Source organism: Heterodontus francisci, chromosome 23 (assembly GCF_036365525.1).
Source record: "Heterodontus francisci isolate sHetFra1 chromosome 23, sHetFra1.hap1, whole genome shotgun sequence".
NCBI lineage: Eukaryota > Metazoa > Chordata > Chondrichthyes > Heterodontiformes > Heterodontidae > Heterodontus > Heterodontus francisci.
The window spans coordinates 42,567,740-42,590,640 of record NC_090393.1 but is presented as its reverse complement, the minus strand read 5'-3'; the positions used below and the strand labels follow the sequence as shown (position 1 = coordinate 42,590,640).

Sequence of the window (22,901 nt, the reverse complement as noted above, 5' to 3'; positions counted from 1 at the left end):
CCATTCCAGGGCTCGAGCGCAAAAATAAAGATGAACACTCCAGGTTAGCCCAGAACTGAGGGAGTACTGCACAGTTGCAGGTGCCATCTTTTGGATGGAAAATTAAACTGAGGCCCCATCTGCCTGTTTGGCTGGATGTAAAAGATTCCATGGCACTCCATTGAAGAAGAATAGGGGAATTCTTACAGTGTCCTGGCCAATATTTATCCCTCAATCAACACCACAAAAACAGATTATCTGGTCATCACATTGCTGTTTGTCAGAGCTTGCTGTGCACAGCTGGGCTGCCACGTTTCCTATATTACAACAGTGACTACATTTCAAAAGTACTTCATTGGCTGTAAAACATTTTCGGTGGTCGTGAAAAGCACTACATAAATGCAAATCTTTTTTCTTTCATCAGAATTGGGTAAAGTTAGAAGTGGAATAGGCTTTGAGCAAGGATGGGTTTGTGATCCGGTGGAAGACAGGAGAGATTAAATGACGAGTTGGTGGTGCAGGCCTGAAGGGAATGGTGATGGGACAAATAAAGAAATAAGAGAAGTGTCCAGAGGATGTGTTAACGGCAGAATGAAGAACAACTGTTGTCCAAAAGAAAAATGAGACTAAACCAAAATCTGCCAAGGAAAAGGGAGCAGAGATGAAAGTCTGAAATTGTTGAACTCTGAGTCTGGAAGGTTGTAGAATGCTGGAGGAATAGCACCTTATCTTTCGATTAGGCACTCAACATCCTTGCGGAAGGTGAAGGGAGCCCAACTCTGGCTGGAGGGATTAGGGACGTCGTGGGAGGATGGTGGGGGAATGGCATGGGTGGGGAGAGAGATGTTGGTGGAGAAAACAGTGGAAGGTAAGAAGAATCCAACAACAAAGTTAACCTGGCTGGAGGCATGGGGGGGTGGGGTGGTGGGGGGATGCGGCATGGGTGGCACAGTGAGTTGGGGGGGGGAGGGGATGGTTTTGAAGAAAATAAACTGCAGAAGGTGAGGGGAGCCCAACAACAAAGTTGCCCTAGCTGGCAGGATGGAGGCATGGAATGCTTGAGGCATAGGATGGTAATGAGATGGGGATGGTATAGGAAAAGGGGTGGAATGGGAATGACATGAGAGGGATGAAAGGAACGGAATGGGGATGGGAAGGATGGAATGGCATGGGATGGAGATTTAAAGAAGTACTGTTGGAATAAAGTTACTAATTTCACCGCAGATATTTTGTGAGTCTCTTAGTATAATCATAGATGGTTACAGCACAGAAGGAGGCCTTTCTGGCCCATCATGCCCATGCTGGCTCTCCAAAAGAGCAACTCACCTAGTCCCACACTCCTGCCTTTTCCCCATAGCCCTGCGAATTTTCTCTCTTCCGATAATTGTCCACGTCTCTTCTGAAAGCCACGATTGAACCTGCCTGCACACAGTCTTAGGCAATGTATTCCAGATCCTAATCACTTGCTGCGTTAAAATTTTTCCCCATGTACTAGTAATATATTCTATTAAAGGTAAATGTTTTTGTGAGCTTCTAGGTTTCTTAGTGTAGAGCTTGATAACGACACACAATAAATTGTTAAACTGCTATTAACATTGCAAATCTGCTCAAGAGTTTCTTGCTTTGCATCTTTTTGGTTTGCGTAATCTTCCCCTTGGGCAAATGCTGCCGTTCACCTGCCAACTCAATCAGGTGCATGTGTGTGTTCTTGTTCTGCTGGTTCAGCCCTTAAAGATAGGCTTTCCTTTCATTTCTTTTTGAGTTTTTGAAGAGAATGCAGAATGATAAACATTAGTGTTTGGCTGGTAGAAAATAGCACTGAAAAGGTCTTTTATGGATAGAAAGTACACTCATTAGTATACTGTCCCATGTTTATCATTTTCTCCCTTTTCTGCCGATGCTGCCCCCTGCCAAATATGAAGGTGGTGATTCTTGTTGGGATATACTGGCATCTATGTGGCAGTTATTTATGTATCATTATGAGCTATTTGACATGCAGAGGACATCGCATATAATTCTATCCAATTTATAGCGCAGAGCAGGCCATTCAGCCCAACAGGTCTGTGCAATTGTTTATGCTTCACACTAGCCTCTTCCCACCTTACTTAATTTAACCATATATGCATATCCTATTCCTTTCTCCGTCATTTGTCTGTCAAGATTTCCCTTTAAATGCACTATGCTATTTGCCTCAGCTACACATTGTGGCAGTGAGTTCCGCATTCTAGCCACTCTCTGGGTCAAGAAGTTTTTCCTGCATTTCTTATTTAATTCATTAGTGACAATCTTAGACTTATGACCCCTACCACAACTGATCCTATCCTCGCTTGTAGTTAGAGATGGAGAGCACAGGAGTATACATTTGGCAAGCCTTACTATTTCTGATATAACCCAGCAGTAAAAAGGCATGCTGCATCCCATTCATTGCATGAGTAAGTTCCATTTCAAGTTCATTGGCAACACAGACTTCACTATAAAGGTTGCCTTTTGCAGTGACCATGAGCAGGATGTTGGCAGGGGACATGAATCTTAATCCTTGTAATAGTTTATTAACTTTTTATTGATTTTCAATGCTGAGTGAGATAGCATAGAGAACAGGAGTACAGCATGGTGTAACTTTTAAAGACAGTGGACCAGTATTTATAAAAATTGTCTTAATTATGACACAGCCACCCAATATATTGAATACACAGCTGATCATATTTCTGGTACTACTGTCTGCCAGTTTCCCTATGATTGCTAGCATTATAACCAAGAAAAAAATGCTGGCTCACTGAGCAGGTCTTGGCTCTCTGGACTGCAAAGTGTTGAAAGACTACCAGTGTCCAATGACTGTTGGCATGGAGTCCTGAAGTTTTGATACAAGTGCAAAATGGCGATCATGATGGAATTTGCTCGGCTGGAGGTGAAAAGAGTGTGTTCAGACCATATGTTCCAAAGCATTCCAAAACCAAGCGGGCAATTCCATTTGTTGTCGCAGGATAGTAATGTAATGTCTTATTGCTAATATGTCAATTGATTAATTGTACCGAATACCAGAACTAAGAAGGTGCTCTAATTTGTTTGCACTATTCATCAATCAGTGTTGGGTTGCTGGATATAGTTTAGTTGACAAGTGCTCAATTGGGATTTTCTTGAAGTTCATATCTTCAGTTTGACAGGTTAGATTGAAGCAAGAGAGATTTGCTATGGTGCTGCCTACCTTGAACATTAACTTATTATCTTGGTCACACGCACTACTTTGTCAGATTTTAGACCAGCTACATAAGAGCATTAAATACTTGTTGGAAATGAACAGTCTCATTTGGAAAAAAGTACCTCTTTATAAAGTTTGGAATTAGGTCCAAGCATAACCCTCAAAGGCTGGTTAGACTAACTTGTTTAATAAAAAGTGTAGGTGTACACAGGCTATCTTGGATTTGTATTTAGGATGTCATTGGAAACTGGGGTGGTGTTCCTGCCTGTGATTTCCTATGGCTTGCTATGATTCTGCTAAATGGAAAACATGTCTACATATAGCTAGTTGATGGATAAGCAGTCCTGGGTCAGTGTCTCGCTGTGATTGCATATGAAATTCAACGCAGGAAAGTCTCATAGGAAGAATGAGAAGAGGTAATACAAGTTTAAACGATGCAGTTTTAAAGGGGGTGCCAGAACAAAAACGCCTGGGAATGTTTGTGCACAAATCTTTGAAGGTGGCAAGACAGGTTGACGAAAGCAATGAATAAATCATGAGATCGTCGGCTTTATAAATAGAGGCGTAAAGTACAAAAGCTAGGAAGCTATACTAAATCTATATAAAATTCTAGTTCAGCCCCAGTTGGAGGAGTGTGTCCAATTCTGGGTGCCGCACGTCAGGAAAAGTATGAAAGCTTTGGAGAGGGTACAAAAGAGATTTGTGAGAGTGGTTGCAGAGATGGGTTACAGTTATGTGGATAGACTGGAGAAGCTGGGATTGTTCTCCTTGGAGCAGAGAAAGCTAAGAGAAGATGTTTACAATCATGAAGGGTCTAGATAGAGTAAATGAAGAGAACCTTATTCATAGTTGAAGGGTGGATAACCAGAGGGCAGAGACTTAAGGTGATTGACAAACGGACATGTGGAAAAGCTTTTTTTATCCAACGAGTGGTTAGGATTTGGATTGCACTGCCTCATAATTTGGTGGTTATAGATTCAATAGATGCTTTCAAAAGGGATTTTGATAATTTAAGGAGAAAAAAATTGCAGTGATATGGGGAAAGAATGGTGAATGAGACTAATTGGATTGCTCTCTGAAAGAGCTGGTGTAGACTTGCTGAGGTGAATGGCCTCCTGAGCTGTACTATTCTGTGACCTATTGCTCCTATTTCATATGATTCCACATGCCCTGATTAGCATCCTGTAGCCTAAGAGGTTAGTGACAATTGTGCTTTGCAAGGAAGTGGAAGTCAATGTTTAGCTGTCCCCTGTTACTTGTTGTGCAGGGCTCTCTCAGTTGGTGGAATGGAAGTTTATTTTGTTAAACGTCATGCACTAGGATATAGCATCATTTTTAAAAGATTGTTGCAATATTAGTTAACACGACCTTTTTCAAAATTGTTGATAGATGCTGGAACAACAACATTGTCGTGGTAATAGTCCAACTGTTCACACCTATCACTTGTTTCAGCTTAGGGTAGAGGTTCCCAAGCTTTATTTACTGCATACCCTTTTCCAGATCTACCAGCCGTGTTTCCCTGCTAGCATATAGTACAAAGAAATTGGATCAGTCAGCATGTGAAGTTGATGAAAATAAGTCTATTTTCTCAACTACTGTTTTCAAAGCAGTAGTTTTTTTTCCAGAGAATTTCAAATTAATGTAAAAGTCAAAACTAACACCTTGAAAGATAAGGGAAAGGGCACTACAAAAAAGAAAATCTTGGGCAATAACAAGCAAAGGTTTATTTCCCAAGTTGAATGTTTTAAGTCAACAAATATTCCAGCATGCCTAGGACCTGCCTTTCTAATCTCCTATAATGTCTGGTCAGTAGTGACCGTGGTAATATTCTAAATGGCAATCTTTTTTCATTTTAAACTACCTTAACAAAGCAAGTAGCATCTCCACTTAAGAAAAAGTTTAAACCTGATCAAAGCTGCCAAAAGCCTGAGTGCCTTTTATTTAGCTGCCTACAGACAGCGTCCATAGCTCCTAATTTAATGCAATGCTGAACAAGTTACAATGAAATGGGAGAAAATAAACAACTTCTGCCTCCCTGTGGACGAAATGCAGACAAGTTTCTCCAGACAGCTTCACTGAGATTCAAGACAAAACTTTTGGGAACTTGCTGTACTCATGGTCTGATATTCAAGTTGCCTATTAATTTCTATGCACTTTTGATGTCAGAATAACTGTAGATTGGTTTCTGCATTGCACACCACTGCAAATGAAGAGTGTGTGTGCATGGGAGAGTCCGAGTAGAGCGATCGGGTAAGAGGATCGTTATTAGATAATTTTTCATGCATATTCCCCAGAGAGGTCTCTGGTACCCCTGGAGGCATGTGTACCACAGTTTGGGAATTCCTGGCCTAATGACTACCAGAAGCTTGATTTATAAATGTTTGTGGTACAGTTGGAATGAATTCTGTTTTTTTGGTAAGGAGTGACTTGAACGAACAAACAAACTTGCATTTATATAGTGCCCATCACAACCTCAGGACATTTCAGAGTTTACAACCAATATGGTCACTGTTGTAATGTAAGAGAAGTGTCCGCTAATTTGTGTGTAGATCTCACAACAGCACTTAAAAAAAAAATGATCAGGTAATCTGTTTTCTCTGTTAGTTAAGAGATATTGTGTGGCCAGGCCACACAAAACTTTGCTGCGCATCATTGAATTGTGCCATGGGACTTTTATGCTCTCCTGAGAGGGTCAAACGGAACCTTGGTTTCATGTCTCATCCAAAAGACAGCACTTTCGATAGTGCACTCCGTCAATATTTCACTGAAGTGCCAGCCTAAGTTATATGCTGCAGTCCCTCGTCTGGGGCTTCTGATTCAGAGATGAGAGAAATAGAAATTCCTATGGTGGCAAAGCTACTTTTAAGTTTAAAGAAAAAATTCTTTCATAGGATGTGGGTGTCACTAGCAAGACTAGCATTTCTTGCCCATCCCTAATTGCCCTTGAGAAAGTGGTGGTGAGCTGCCACTTTGAACTGCTGCAGTCCATCTGCTGTGGGTATACCAACAGTGCTATTAAGGAGGGAGTTCCAGGATTTTGATCAGGCAACAGTGAAGGAATGGCGATATATTTCCAAGTCAGGATTGTGTGTGACTTGGAGGGGAACTTGTGGGTGGTGGTGTTCCATGCGCCTGCTGACCTTGTTCTAGATGGAAGGGGTCATTGGCTTGGAATGTGCTGTTGAAGGGGCATGGTGAACTGCTGCAGTGCATCTTGTAGATGGTACAGGCTACTGCCACTGTGCATCAGTGGTGGAGGTAGTGAATGTTGAAGGTGGTGGATGGGGTGCTACTCAAGCGGGCTGCTTTGTCCTGGATGGTGTCGAGCTTCTTGAGTGGTGTTGAAGAGAAACTCAAAGATGCAAGTTCAGGGCTAGGGCGGGGGATCCTTAAAGGAAGTTTAGCCCAGTGGGCTAGAGGTAAGGGAATATTGATCTGTGGGGTGGAAGTCTTCTAATCTTCCTCCAATCAGCAATACACATTAATCCGAACCTTTCCTTTCTACTTTTTACTTGTGCAGCTACATTTTCTCGTGTCATACACCTGAAATTTTCCAACAAGCTTCCTGTAAAACACCTATTAAATGCCTTTATGAAACTCAGGCATTTCATATTTACTGCATACCTTTTTATCTATACAATTGGTCACTTGTTCAACCGGGAATTGCTTTAACAAATCCGTGCTTGCTGTCTTTCACTATCCTGTACATTTCTAAATATACACTGAATTGGTCTATAAATATTAATTGAGTTTTTCTGCAACCCCATAAATATATAACAAGGAAATAGTGGGTGGAATTTTGTGCTGGCGACAGGGAGATCTAGATGTTGGGGCAAACTGACATGCAGATCCCTGCATCGGCTCTTGTATGGTAGGCCCACCGAATTTGGTGCCAATCAGACACTTAACTGGACAGTGACGGGCCTTCCATACGATTTAGTACCCTGCTGCCTGACGTCAGTCAGAGGCCGGCAGCTACAGTACCACCACGGAGGCGATGGCTGCTGCTGTCGCTCCAGACACTGAGGAGCAGCACTGGAACCAGGCTCAAGGTAGATCAGGGTGGGAGGAGTCTCAGGGTCGTGGTCGCAGGGGAGGGACGGGAGTCAGCAGCAAGGGCAGGGAGTGGCACTTAGCAGCTACCTTCCCGATGCCAGGCCCCTTGTTGAGGCACTGCTTTTAAACAAGGAACCCAACCATCCCACCGGATTTTATGCTCTCCCCACCTCCAAACCTGCCACGAGGGAGAGCATAAGATTCCACCGTGTTTTTCAGCTTCTGTATGTACATTATACAAATGGATTATTTCCTGAAGCAGTATATACTGAATTTATTCGAATTAAATTATTAAAAGTGCACTGTGAAGACTTGTTTTTAATTGTCAGAGCTGTGGGAGACAAATACTCAAGGAGTGACCTGTGATCTCCAAATACTGGTCTCCCCAGTTCTGTTGCATCTGTGTGCTGATGCTGTCTCGACAGACCAATGAAATAAGGCCTGTATTTTCCAGGCTTGTGATTTCTCTTCATGGCCCTGAATAGATTCATCCCAAACTCTATTGGAGTCAAAGAACTATCCCAGTGCCCTGTTGGTGGCAGGAGGGCCATGTGTCCGCCACTTACTGCACCCTTTTTACTCCCGCTGGAATACAAGAATCTGATCTGGGGTACCAACGATGAGTGTCAGGTTGCTTTGCTGATGCTAATTGGCCACGATTTGCCGTCTCTTTTGACATGAGACCCTGAGCAGACTGAGAAGTTGGTTGAATGGTATGACTTGACTCTGAATTAACTAGAAATTACTGATTTATTATTTGTTTTCTGTACACAGTTTTAAAAAAAAATAGAAAGTGCTGCAAGTGTGTGATGGAACTGTGTATTAATTCTTGGGAAGTAGGATGATTGCTTTTCCTCAACTTGTTGAGCCTTCCTGAATAAGTTGGGACATTGAATTTTTAGGCACGTCATTCATCAAATATTTAATTTTGATGCTATTGCCATAATCCCACATAAGAACCCTTGTTTTCTCCCTCTACTGAATAATTGTGGAAGTGCAGTGACTCTAGTTAATGCAGTGGCTTTTGCTCCTGCACATTCTGTCTTTGTGCAAGCAGGGAGGGAGCTTATTTTGTCTTGCTGTCACTTTGATTTACTTCTGGATCTGTTCAGTACTACTAGCCTGCAATTGCAGCTAATCCTTATTTTTCTTTTGATCTACTTTGCTTCTATGACAACTTGAATCTCAAGTAACCAACGTTGTTATAGGGGTCTTCTGTATGAAATACTCAATGCTCCTTTCAGAAATTCAGGCCATCAGTATCTTCTGTGTGTGAGGGCTGTCATATAGATTTGCAGGAAATGCAGGGTAAATACAAGACAGAAATATAAAGGCTTCATGGTTTTAGCAAATCAGAGTCTCAAGTTATTTTTCCTAAAATTGTAAAATCATTCTGATAAATTGTATTTTTTTTTACAATAACAAATATTGGTAATGCGAACCAGAAAGCTTGTTGAAGGATTCTGCTGAAGCCAATCTTTACTCAGTCTTGCATTTATTTTACAACGTAAAAAGATTACAACCATGCAGCTCCTCACTCAACCTTTCACCCAGCTTCAGTGTCTCCAAGCAATCAGCTTGGGATTCATAGCTGATTTTGCATTTGATTAAAAGCTATTGAGTTCAATAAATATTTTTTCAAGTCTTATCCGTTGTCATTGCCTACAGATCACTCCATGGCCTTGCTCCACTCTCAGTCTTCAGTTATTTCCCCCTCCACCCATGGCCTTTTGTGTGACAGCATCAGTGTGTTCCCTTCCATCAATCTTTCAATCACTGCGCTCATTGACTCTGTTTCTAGTAGCTGCACCTTCTCCTCCTTACTGCCTTACAAGGCATCCTGAGGGCCCCTCTCTTGACCATACCTTTGCATCTTCAACTACTCACTTTCTTTATGCCCATTCTACCAGTGTATACTTCATTCATTGCAGTGTAAGAGGCTTGGAGTTGTGACTCTGCATGGGCCAAGACTTTGCTGAATAACTTGTGTCTGAATGATGCATACTGTTAGCTAACGCTCAAATCCACCAACAATTTATCGTGAAGAAGCGAGAGCTCGAGAAGTATGAATCGGAGCATGTTGCTGGCCAATTTGCGGCACTCCACCGTTGGCTTCGGGAAAAAGCCACCTCATCCTTAAACTTGCGATTTTCATGAAGCTGCTGTAATTGCACATTAATTGTTCATTCAACTCACCACAAAGTTAAGTCTGGTAATCAACAGTGACATTGTTAAATGACATGATAATTGTTGATTGCCAGTCAACCACTCTTGCTCAGAAAGTGACCAATTGTTAGTATAGAATCCCATTCCCTGAGGTGGTGAATTGTTTTAGATGTTAAAAATGTCAAATTTAAATGAAACATTTTTCTTTCATATCCTATAGGATTATCATAACTATATAACATAGGAGGAGTTAATTTGGCCTGATATGTCTGTGCTGACACTTTGGAAAAAGTTATCCAATTAGTCTCACTCCCCTGCTCTTTTCCCATTGCTCTGCAGATTTTCCTACTTCTAAGTGTTTATTCATTCTCCTTTGCAAGTTATTATTGAATCTGCTTCCCCTACCCTTTCAGGCGATGCATTCCAGATTGTCATAACTCACTGCAGTTAAAAGAAAATCTACATGGCCAATTACGGTAAATCTGTATCCTCCTGGTTATTGAGCTGGCAGTGGAAACAGTTTTAGTTAATCTATCAAAACTCTTCATGATTTTGAACAATGCTGTCAAATCTCCCCCTAATTTTCTCCGCTGTAAGTGGAGCAAACAAGTTTCTCCAGTCTCTCCATGTAACTGAAATCTTTCATCTCTGAATTCCTTAGCACCCTCTTTTAGGCCTTTCTTAGTTGTGGTGCCCAGAATTTAGCACAATACTCAAGCTGGGGCATGCATAACCAGTGTTTTATAAAGATTTGGCATAACTTCCTTGCTTTTGTACTCTTGTCCTCTATTTATAAAGCCAAAGATCCTGTATGCTTCAACAGCCTTCTCAACTTATTCTGCTACCTTCAAAGACTTGTGTTCATTCACCTCCAGGCCTCTATGTTCCTGCACTGCCATTAAAATTGTACCATTTAGTTTATATTGCCTCTCTCCCCTTATCAAAATGAATCAATTCACCCTTCTCTGCTCCAAATGTCATCTGCCACGTGTCTGCCCATTTCGCCACTTTGTCCTCCTGAAGTAATTATTAGTCTCCTCATTGATTACTACATTTCCAAGTTTAGTGTCATCAGTGCATTTTGAAATTATGCCCTGTGCACCCAAGTTCAGGTCATTAATATATTTTTTAAAAATGCAGTGGTCCCAGCACTGAACCCTGGAGGACAGCACTGCACACTTCCCTATAGTCTGAAACAACCTTTGGCCACTACTCTTTGCTTTCTGTCCCTTAGCCAATGTCACATCCACTGAACCACTGCCCCTTTATTCCTGTGGGCTTCAGTTTTGCTAATGAGCCTATTAAGTGGTACTTTATCAAATGCCTTTCGGAAGTTTACGTGCACAAAATAAATGACGCCACCCTCATACATCCTCACCGTACTTCATCAAAGAAATCAATCATGTTGCTGGGTATTGTCTTTGCATTGCAGGGCAACCCTGGAATGGTGTGCAATTTTCTGTTTTCTTTCCTCTCATTCCGAATCCCATCATCTTTCCCTCTCCCTTTCCCTTTCTGTACCCAATTTGACATTGAATTCACCCACTGTAACCAGATTCTCTGTCCTTCCTCTGTTTATTGCTCAATCCTTTTATCTCATTGGTTATGGAGATACACTATTTTCCCCATTGTTCACCAAGGCCTCAGATGCCTTGTTGCCCATGCTGTGCAAAAGTTTTTAAAACCTAATTATGCCCCATCAGGTCTAGCTAACAGGGTATGCTGTGAGATGTCCCATTCCAGCAAAATTTAGCCCTTTGTTGCTGCAACATAGATGCCTGATAGGTAGAGCACAATACTTACTTTTAATCTAGAATGATTTTAACTGCTTAATGCAAAACCACAAATATCCTCCTCTTATTGGCCAAATGCCATTTGAGGAGAATGGATGCAATGTCACAAAGAATTGAATAAAGTAAAGCACAAAAGGCACTTTTTGAGAGTCAACGTTTCTACTGTTGGGTGCTGTTGATGAATTCAACAGCTAATAATACAGCTGAGTAATACTGCTTCAGAAATTTGTAATAGAGATCACACTAAAATCTAGTGTCCAGAACAGATCAATAAAGCATGGTTTCATGCCTCTGTAGTTAGACTTCCGATTTGCATCATATAAACAAAATAACTTCACTGAAATTGCTTAAATTTCAGTTAGCACTCGGGTACCGTGTTCCAGTGACCATACTTACTGTAGCTTCTATGGTGAACACCAGTAGCTCATTTTCTTTTGAGGACATTGTGGCCAAGTCCATTCCTGTGTTCATGTTGTTCATAGCATTTTTCTTCAGGTTTTACAGGCTTAAATCTCTCATTGTGATCCTGAAGCTAATTGTGGTGTCCCATTGATACCCTGGTTGAGATGAGTTAGCTCAACACAGACCAGGAAAATTACAACAGAAGCTTTCCCAATCTGTATGGGTGGGTACCACAACATGTACTCCCTGAATGATGGCTATTTTAAGAAGGATAAGACCCATTGCTAGACTTAACTATGTAATATTTCTTTGCAGTATTAAGCGAATACTGCATTGTCTGAGGTACTGTCCTACAGATGAGATGTAAAATGGAAATAATGTCTGCCTGTTGCCTTGGATGAGATGGACATTAGAAATCCCACAGCATTATTTGGATAAGACCAGCTAGTTCTTCAGGTGTATTGGTCAACTTTCTTTCCTCCTTCAGTTAATACAGCTAAAAACAGAATATCTGTTAATTTCTCAGTTTTATTTGGAAGCCTGTGTGCAAAATAGCTACTGTGTTGGCTTATGTAACAGCAGCTAAATTCCAAAGTAATTCATTGTCTATGAAAAGCATTGGAACATTTCTGAGACAGTTGATGAGATCATGTTAAGTAAGTTTTTTTTTTAAATTAATGGTAAACTATGGGCTCTAATGTCATAATACAGAAGAAACTGTTTTGGACTGGGCGGATGTATAAAATGGTGTTCCCCAGGATTCAGTACTAGGACCACTGCTCTTTTTGATAAACACTAATGACTTGAACTCTGGTACGGAGCACAATTTTGAAATTTACAGATGAGACAAAACTTGGAAGTGTAGTAAACAGTGAGGAAGATGGTAATAAACTTCAGGAGAACAAAGACAGGCTGGTGGAATAGATGGACGCATGGAAGATGAAATTAAAATCAAACGTGAGCTGATACATTTTGGCTTGAAGAATGAGGAGAGACAATGCAAGTTAAATGGTACAATTTTCAAGTGGGTACAAGAATAGAGACTTCTGGGAGTGCTTGTGCACAAATCTTTGAAGGTGACAGGACTGTTAAAGCAGTTAATAAAACATATAAGATCCTGTGCTTTATAAAAAGCAGCAGTGAATGCAAAATCCTGGAAGCTATGCTAAACCTCTACAAAACACTAGCTCAGCCCCAGTTGGAATATGAGTCCAATTCTGGGCACCACACTTTAGGAAGGACATGAAAGTTTTGGAGGGGGAATAGAAGAGATTGACAAAGAATGGTTCTAAGGATGAGGGATTACAGTTGTGTGGATAGGTAGGAGAAGTTGGAGATCTCCTTAGAGCATAGAATCATAGGTTATGGCACAGAAGGAGGCCATTCAGCCCATCGTGTCTGTGCTGGCTGGAAAAAAAATAGTCGCCCAATCTAATCCCACCTTCCAGCACCTGGTATGTGGCCTTGCAGGTTACAGCACTTCAGGTGCATGTCCAGGTACCTTTTTAAAAGAGTTGAGGGTTTCTGCCTCCTCTACCGTTCCTGGCAGTGAATTTCAGACACCCACCACCCTCTGGATGAAAAATGTTTTCCTCGTGACCCCTCTACTCCTTCTATCAATCATCTTAAATCTGTGCCTTCTGGTAATTGACCTCTGTGCTAGGGGAAACAGGTCCTTCCTGTCTACTCTATTTAGGCTCCTCAATTTTGTACACCTCTATTGGGTCACTCCTCAGCCTCCTCTGTTCTAAGGAAATTTGCTAGAGGTGGATAAAATCATAAAAGGCTTACATAGAGTAAATAGAGAAATGTTTCTAATAATTGAAGGTTCGGTAACCAGAGGACTCAAATTTAAGGTGATTGACAAAAGAACCAGAAGTGATGTGGGGAAAAATATTTTTGTGCAACGAGTGGTTAGGATTTTGAATGCACTACCTGATAGGGTGGTGCATGGCGATTTAATGGGTACCTTCAAAACAAAATTGGTTAACTACTTAAAGGAGAAAAAAATTACAAGGAGTTGGGAGAGAGTGGGGTAGTGGAACTGTAACTGAATTGTTCTTCGGTGGAACTGGCAAAGACTCGATGGCTGAATGGCCTTCATCTGTGCTGTACTACTCTGATTCCAAGTGTTTCCACAATTCTCGGCAGAATCCCTTTGCATTGCAGTCTTTAGCTCTGCCAACTGTTTCATTCAATGTGTACTGAATTTTTGTTTGTGCTGAAAGTGGCATGATTTGACAAACGACTTCAGCTCAATTGAAGTGCCGTTTTCAGATGTGGCATTATTTAGCAGTTAGAGTTTGCTCTAAACATTTTTATTCTAAATCTATTCAATGAATCAGTTCACTTTCGGGTTGAAGACTGGATATTACGTCAATTTTTCACAATTGAAAGATACAGGGCTTTTTTTGAATGTTGACCAGCTGGATTTAATTTTTCATGAATAACAAGATATTTACTTTTCCTTGCTTTTCAGTGGTAGAAGATGGTCTCTGGGAAAATGGACTCACATACGAATGCAGAACACTGCTCTTTAAAGCCATTCACAATTTGCTAGAAAGGTAAGGCTAAATCAATATTTTATTTGAGAATACTTAGAAACTGTACAAACTAATATGCAGCACAATATTTGTTTTGTATAATTATCTAAGCGTATGTTTGCATTTAGTGTCCATATACCTAGAACTGGATACAAATATGAACATGCTACTAAGGAAATTGTTTAGTTCATTTAGCTGTTCTGTCATGTTTGCAGTTATCCGAAACCTTTATTAAAATATGTGGAGAATACACTGGTAAGTTTTCTGTATAATAACCTAGATTTAGAGGAACTACTGGCTGCAGAAATCTTCAAACATTAGCAATATCACATGAGCTTTTCAGGCACTGAATGGTCATTATGGCATGGAAAGAGGCCATTCAGCCCATTGAGTTATGCCGGCGCGCTATAGCGATCCAGTCAGTCCCATTCATCCACTGTATGCCCTTAGCCCTGTAAGTTTATTTCCTTCAAGTGCTTATCTAGTTTCCTTTTGAAATTATTCATTGTCTTTGTTTCCACCATCCTCGTAGGCAGTGAGTTCCAGGGAATTAACACCATATATTTTGTTATCAATAGTAAACTTCTGAATAACCAATTGGCACCAGTTAGGGTGCTTTGCAGATGGGTTGAAGTTCACTCTGCTTATTTGTAAGGCATTAGATATTGAGAAATGCTAACCTTTACCAGCTAGTTCAGTAAGGCATAGCCTTAGTCTATCAAAATCTTCAGACTTACAGCCAGTGCTGGGGCTTGATCAATAAATCATATAGTGCTGGATAGAAAGGGCATGATCTGGTGTTAATTGTGTGTAGTGTGCAAGAAATACCCAGGTTGGTGTTACTGACAACATTTGAAAACAGGTGGCGATTCAAAAATGAACTTGCTTGAACGTTGGGTGAGGACAGAATTGAATTTGGAATAATTCTTCGTAGGTGATTCACTGTCCTCCTCAGCAGTATTACATTTTTGAAGGAAAAACATCCTTTCATTGCAGGAAACTGTTTTCCTTTAGTATAGAACAGAAATTAAGTAAATAAATATCAAAATCCATTGGTAAATGGGTCGAAATTGGGACATCCCCATGCAGATTTATGGAGTCCCTGCACCCTAAATTGAAAACCTATGCTGTACAATTGGAAATAAAAATAGCTCTAACTGCCTCCATATTGATCCCAGCTGAAGTTTTTTTTCTTCCTCTTTAGCTGAAAAATTGGATTTAGTCAAGCTTGTAAAAGGTGTGAGAATTTTAAAAATGTGAATTAAACAAATAGATTGCCCATTCTGAGTTGTGTAAGTCTTGTTGCAAGTCAGGTTACTTCCCAATGCATTTTATTTGTTTCACTATTTGAGTTTATCAAAAAGAAGAATTACGCAGAAGACAGAAAAAATCTGCAGATAGAAAAAGTAATATAGTCTTTAATTCTAATTGTTAATTGTAGACCGTTCTCCAATCAAGCTGAAAGAACAATGATCTTTGGAGGTAACTGCTGCTGTTGCAGTCCCACCTCACTGAAGCATTGTATCAATATGACACAATGGTGAACTAACTAGTGGAAGCTTGCCATATTTATCTCCCAATTCAGGAAAAAGAAAGACTTATGTTTATAATAGTGCCGTTCATCACCTCAGGATGTCTCGAGACACTTTGCAAATGAATTGCTTTTGAAGTCTAGACACTTGTAAAACAAAATTTGCCACCGAGCCACATAGGGCCTGTTAGAGTAGATAGTTAAAAGCTTGGTCAAAGCGGTAGACTTTAAGGAACGTCTTAAAGGAGCAATGAGATTGGAGAGGTTTTGGGAGGGAATTCCAGAGCTTAGGGCCTTGGCAGATGAAGGCATGGCCACCAATGATAGTGATTAAAATCAAGCATGCTCTAGAGGCTAGATTAGAGGAGCACAGATATCTTGGAGGGTTGTGGACTGAAAGCTTAGAGATAGGGAGGGGCGAGGCCATGGAGGAATTTTAAAATCGAGGCATTGCTTAACTGGGAGCCAGTGTAGGTCAGCAAGCACGGGGCTTGGTGTGAATTAGGACATGAGCAGCAGCGTTTTGGATGACCTCAGGTTTCCAAAGGATATGTTGTGGGAGACTGGCTAGGAGTGGGTTGGAATAGTCAAGTCTAGAAGTAAGAAAGGCACAGATGAGGGTTTCAGCAGCAGATGTGCCAAGGCGGAACAGAATTGGGTGACGTCACGGAAGTGGAAGTAGATGGTCTTGGTGATCGTGCGGATATGAAAGAAAGATGGACTTTTATATCGTGGTTTTCACGACCACCAGATGTCTCTAAGCGCTTTACAACCAGTGAAGTACTTTTGAAGCATAGGCACTGTTGTAATGTAGGAAATGTAGCAGCCAATTTGTGTACAGCAAGTTCCCAGAAACAACAATGTGATAATGACCAGATTATCTGTTTTTGTGATTTTGATTGAGAGATAAATATTGGCCAGGTTACCGGGGATATCTCCCATGCTCCTCTTCGAAATAGTGGCATGGAATAGTTTACGTGCGCCTGAGAGGGCAGACCAGGTCTTGGTTTAATGTCTTATCTGAACGACGCCACCTCCAAAAGTACTGCAGTCCATCAGTGGCTGGAAGCTCACTTCTGGATCAATTGCCTGGTTCATCCTCACAGTTGCCCAAGGAGGGATCAAGCTTAATGGCTTTGGTATTGCCACTATGTAGGTGGAAGAAATTTCTGCTCATCCTGTACTCAATGACGACAAAGCAGTATGACAATTTAGAGACCATGGAGGATTTGAGAGTGGTGATAAGGTAGAGTTGGATTCCATCAGCATGCATGTGGAAACTAATGTTAAGCTTTTGGATGAAGACACTGAGAGTCAGCATGCAGATGAAAATGGTAAAGGGCTAAGGTCCTTGGGGGACACCAGAGGTAACGGAGGTTCCAGCAATGTCATAATCTGTTCTCAATGTTGATTGAGGGATAAATATTAACCAGAAGTTCAGGGAGAACTCCCATGCTGCGTCTTTCGTGTTCACCTGCGAAAGCGGACGGAGCCTAGATTTAATGTCTCACCTGAAATATGGCAATGCTCTGTCACTGGAGTGTCAGTCCAGATTTTTGCACTCAAGTCTCTAGAGTGGGACTTGATCCCACAGCCTCTGACTCCATGGCAACAATGCTGCCAACTGAGCCACAGCTGAAACTGGTTCAGTTTGACACTTTGTTTCAGCCAGGAAGCATCTGGTTACAGAACTGTCAATCAAGATAGATTTCCAAGTTATAAAAACAGTCTCTGAGATATCTAGCATAAAATGGATACAGATGAGAAAGACCATTCAACTCATCTTAGTCCATCACATCCTCTAACATGACCTGCACTATATCAGGAAGACCATTCCAGGTGTTAGTCTTTGTGTGAAGAATTTCTTCATGATAAATTCCTAGACTTTCCTTTCACCAGATTAACTGATGTCTCCTTGCTCAAGTATCCTAACAGATTAACCTAGCATATACTGTTTAATATCTTGCATCTTTTCATAAGGTCCTTAGTCTTTCAAAGCTAAAGGGCCACAGTTTCTGCTTTGATGCTTGGAAAATGTGTCTTCTCTGCATTATCTCTGGAGCTTGAACATTTCCCTTATCCCTTTATGACCATATCTGAACAGAGTACTTCAGGTGCGGTGTGACAAAGGCATTGTAAATTTAGTATGACATCCTCTGATATCCAATTCAACAGGGAGTATAATGAAGCATTTCATTTGCTTTGCTTATTGCTGTTATATGCCCACCTCACTGAAGTGACTTAGCTGTATGACGCAATGGTGAAGTAATTAGCGAAAGCTTGGTATATTTTTTGTGCTCTATTACTATTCTATTCATAACTTCCCTCTGTTTTAGTGTAACCTTCACGTCATCTGTTTCTGTTCAGACCGATGCAGAGTATTAATTTATAAGTTTAACCATGTCATCTGCCTCTGCATCAAGATTTTCTTTTCGATCCTTAAAGATCCAACTTTTTCCCCTAGCTAGTCACTTACATTTTTTAAGTTTATTAAATGTTTCAGTGTTCAATTTAATTTCTCTTAATCTTTTCCTGTCACCTTGCTGCCTCGTGTAATAATTTCTTCAATTCTATCCTGAACTCTCCATAATCTTAATGGTTATTAACTGAATCTTGCTCCTGACATTTGCCTTAAACCTCCTTTTTTTTTCTATTTCATTTTAACTTTCGCATCCAGGGCATATTATCTTTTGGATGTTTATACTTTTGCCCTTCAAAGGAATATGCTTAATTTGTACCCTAACTATCTCTTCCATGAATACCTTCCATTGCTCTGTCACTGCTTTATCTTGCAATCACCTTTTTCCAATCGACTTGTACTATTTCCCTTGTTAAATCACTGAAATTAGCTCTTCCCCAGTTGAGAATTTTTACCTTGAATGTTTTCTGGTCTCTTTACTCTAAACTGAATTATGTTGTGGTCATCCTACTATAACACACTCCACTTGCCTCATCTCATTTCCTACAAACAGATTTAATACTCCTTCCTCCTTTGTTGAATTGGAGACATATTGATCCAGAAAATTTTCCTGTGCACATAGCAGAAATCCCTCTCCTTCCCTAACTTTAGCATTATGTTAGTCCTAGTCGATATGAGGTTAACAAGGTCTCCTAATACTCCATTTTTGTTGCACGCTATTGAAATTTGCCAACAAAATTGCTTATCTATCTCCTTACTGTTTGGAGCTCTTGTGTATTTAAAAAAAAAAACTCCCAGCAATGTAACATCGTTTCGCCACCACCCCCCCCCCACCCCCCAAAACACACATTTCGTCAACTCAAGCAAAATAGATTCAGTCTTGGTACTATCTAGTAACTCCTTTCTATTTAGTTCTGTAGCATCATCCTTAATCAATACTGCCATGCCCCCTCCTGTTTTTTTCCTTCTCATCATTCCTGAATACTTGGTAACCAGGAATTTTAAGAACCCATTCCTGGCTGTCTTTGAGCCATGTCTCTGTTAATGCTTAAATTGAAATTAATTTGCTCATTGCATGCCTATTCTGCAATTTTATTATTGACCTCTTATTTTGTTGCAATCTCCCAATTTGATACAGACTGCAAATTTTAAAAGTGCACTTCTAATTCCTGGGTCCATATCGTTAATGTAAATTCTTGCGAACAACAGTAGTCTCTGCAAGACCCCTGTGGAACACCACTTCCCACCTTTTGCTAGTCTGAGTACCAAACCTGAGCTGAGCTTAGCTTAACTTAAAACTTGCATTTTTATAGTGCCTTTCACGACCTCAACCTTCCAAGTTGGAGGCACGAATGCTACTGCTGTAGCACAGCTGTGGCCAGCTTGCTTTCGATTCTACTTCCTGTTCCCTGACTCCACATGCTCTGACCTTCCTGTATTGGATTTATGCATCAAAGTCATGCAACAGTTGGGGCAGGGGCACTCCGCATTGAACTTTATGGCATTCTACCCTATACTTTGCCCACCTCCAACAAAATATTTGCACACGTTCAGGACAAAGTAGACAATAGCCTGGTCATTTCCAAACAGTAGGTAGGCAGTAAAGAGATTTATACGCATATTTGTATTTAACTCTTTAGATGTCTGGAATAAATGCAAATACAATAAATGGTAAAGAAAGACAATTTGCTGTTGCAGTTTAGTTTTATACACATGCAGAAAAGCAGTGGAAAATGTTTTGAGCTTACGGCGTCCAATTTAAATTTGCCCATTTTGGCTTGGCTAAAATCATATACAAGATAAAATCTCTCATGAATTAAAACCAGACTAATTCTAGATCTGTGTCTCAATGTGTCGTTTACCCCAACATTTCCCTACACATTGTTATGGCCTTGTTCATTGGGCCATGGCTGCCAACACTGTTTGGCAAACTGGCTCTCACAGCTGTATCCTGTGACTGTGGCTGAAAACTTGGTCCTAGACAGCAAGAGGCTCACTCTATTCCTCACCTAACTTTGTTGAGGTTGCAGCATGCTGTCAAGTGTCCATTGCAGCTGTTTTTGCACAGAATGGCATTTTTTTCTGGCTCTGCCTTCTACCTGTGAAATCTCATCATGCCTCAAATGGCACAGAAGTTAAAATTCTTCCTTCTGGCATGCTTTGACCATACCTGGCTGAATGTTATACTTGGGACCTTCAGTAAACCACAAATGCAGGCAATACTGATTTGCTTTTCACCAGATACACACATGGCAGCATCAGACTGCACACCCTTTTCAAAAAAAAAATTATCTGGAAACGGACAGTATTGGCAAGGCCTGTAGTTGTTGCCTATCCCTATTTGTCCTGAAGGGGTAGAAGTGGGATTTCTTTTTGAAACACTGCAGTCTGTGTAGTGAAGGTGCCAGTAGTTTGATACAACTGAGTGGTGTGCTGGGCCACTACAGAGGCCATTTCAGAGGGTAGTTAGGAGTCACCCACATTGGTGTGGGATTGAAGTCACATATGTGCCATAACAGGCAAGGACAGCAGCTTTCCTTCGCTAAAGCAGGGGCTCTCGACCAGGGGTCTGCGAAAACGTTTTAAGAGGACTGCTGCCATCCCACGACTTCTCCCAACAGCATCAATCTAGCCCATGGATCGACTCTCTCTTATAAACTGCTGATCAGCAGCCATCACAGTTAGCACCATGCCAGTCATGTGACCCACCTGTCCTGTCTCATGAGCCAGCAATTCATTTATCAATTTCAACATTAAAACTAAAATGCGGACACGATTTTAACACATCTTTCACTGTTTACGTGCAATAATAAAATGTTATTTTAGGACTGGGTGATGTTTTGATTTCTTGCCATTCTCTCCCAGTGCTCGTGACCTCCCACCCTACTGTGATGACGTGAGTCGACCATCTATTTAAATTATTGGTGCGCTTGGCAATAGAAGTTTCGATAGAGATGTCTTTGAAGCAACAAACCCAGTGTTTGCAGCTGAATGAAACATTTGGATGGAAACCATTTAGGCTGCCAGTTAGAGGCAGCAGGAAAAGCTGGAGAGAGAAAAGCAGGTGGTGGGGAGAGCCTGCAGAATCTATCCCACTCGAGAGAAAAACAAACAAAAGCAGGATCCAAAAACAGTCAGAAAAGCAAAGGTAGCTGGAAACAATGGGCATGGGAAGTGGGCCTGTTAATTCTGTGTGTAGAACATGCATGTGATTGGAGTTGCTATAAATGGACAGAAATATGTAGGGGGAAGTGGCTGGAACAGCCTGCAGAATCAGACTGAGAAAAACGCTGGTCGTTTATTTGAACATAGAAAGAGGGGAAACTGAAGCAAGAGAAGGAAAGTGGTTGTTTCAAACCTGCTGTTGTGCTGGAGGGAGGTTAGTAATGTTGGTGATTGCCTGGAGCTATGAGGCTATCTGAATAATGCTGCTGCAAGCACAGGTATGGGGATCTGCGGTTTTCGATGTTGCTACTGGTAATAGGCTACAGGTATCTTAATGTTCAATTGGGTGGTGGATACAAATTCAGTAGTGGTTTTCAAAACGGAATTTGATAAATATTTGAAAGAGAAAAAAAAAATAGGGGGATGTGTAGAAAGAGCCATGGAGTGGAACATAACTGGATCACTCTTCGAAAGAGCTAGTGCAGACATGATGGGCCGAAAGGCCTCCTTTAGTGCTTTATTATTCTATGATTCTGTTCTGTTGGAGACAGTGAGTGCTTTGGGTGTGAATGTGCCAGTACAGCACTGCTTTTTCTGTAGCATTGAAAGTGTTGGTTCCACTTAGTACAGTCTACTTATGTGAAGCTGGATTTTCAGCAATGACATCAATGAAAACAAATTACTGAACCAGAAAGAATGTTGACCGTGACGTGCGTGTGTGCTTGTGAAGCTGTCTCCGCCTCTTGACAAAATTATTGCTCACTCCTTTTTTTAAAAAAAAAATTCTGTTTTTCTATTTTTGCTAAAGTGAACAACGTTACGCTTTCCCACATTATACTCCATCTGTCCCCTTGTTGCCGACTCACTTAACCTGTCTATATCTCCATGCAGGCTTTTTGTGTCCTCCTCGCAGCTTGCATTCCTACTTAGCTTTGTGTCATCAGCAAGCTTAGATAAATTACTGTCGGTCTCTTCGTCTAAGTCATTGATATAGATTGTAAATAGCTGAGGCTTCAGCACTGATCCTTGCTGCACTCCACTAGTTACAGCCTGCCAACTTGAAAATGCCCTGCTTATCCCTACTGTCTGCTTCTTGCCTGTTAACCAATCCTCCATCTGTGGTACTCCATGAGCTATTATCTTACGTATTAACCTTTTGTGTGGCACCTTATCAAATGCCTTTTGGAAATCCAAACATACTACTGAATCTACTGGCTCCCATTTATCTACCCTACTATTTCCATCCTCAAAGTCCAATAAATTTGTCAAATACGATTTCCATCTCTTAAAACCATGTTAACTCTGTCTGATCATGCTCTGATTTCCTAAGTGCATTGTTAAAATTTCCTTAATAGATTCTATCATTTTCCCAACCACTGATGTGAGGCTTACTGGCCTGTAAGTTGCCTGTTGTGTCTCTCTCTCTCTCCTTTCTTGAATAGCAGTGTTAAATTTGCTAGCTTCCAATCCGCTGGGACCATTCTAGAATTGGAATTTTGGAAAATCGTAACCAGTGTATCCACTGTCTCTGCAACTACTTCTTTTAGAACCCAAGGATGTAGGTCATTGGGTCCTGGGGATTTGTTGGCTTTTAGTCCCCTGAGTTTCTCCGATACTTTTTCTCCAGTGATATTAATTACTTGAAGTTACT

At 40.9% G+C, this 22,901-nt stretch overlaps 1 protein-coding gene across 3 annotated transcripts in view; it reads left to right on the top strand.

Annotated features, from left to right (window-relative positions):
- Positions 1–22,901, top strand: part of LOC137382761 (mediator of RNA polymerase II transcription subunit 13-like) — a 339,747-nt gene that overhangs the window by 126,130 nt on the left and 190,716 nt on the right. For all 3 annotated transcript variants that reach the window (XM_068055158.1, XM_068055157.1, XM_068055160.1), the window contains exon 3: positions 14,072–14,156. In XM_068055158.1, the coding sequence (XP_067911259.1) occupies positions 14,072–14,156 (85 nt within the window). The remainder of the gene's footprint in view (positions 1–14,071; positions 14,157–22,901) is intronic.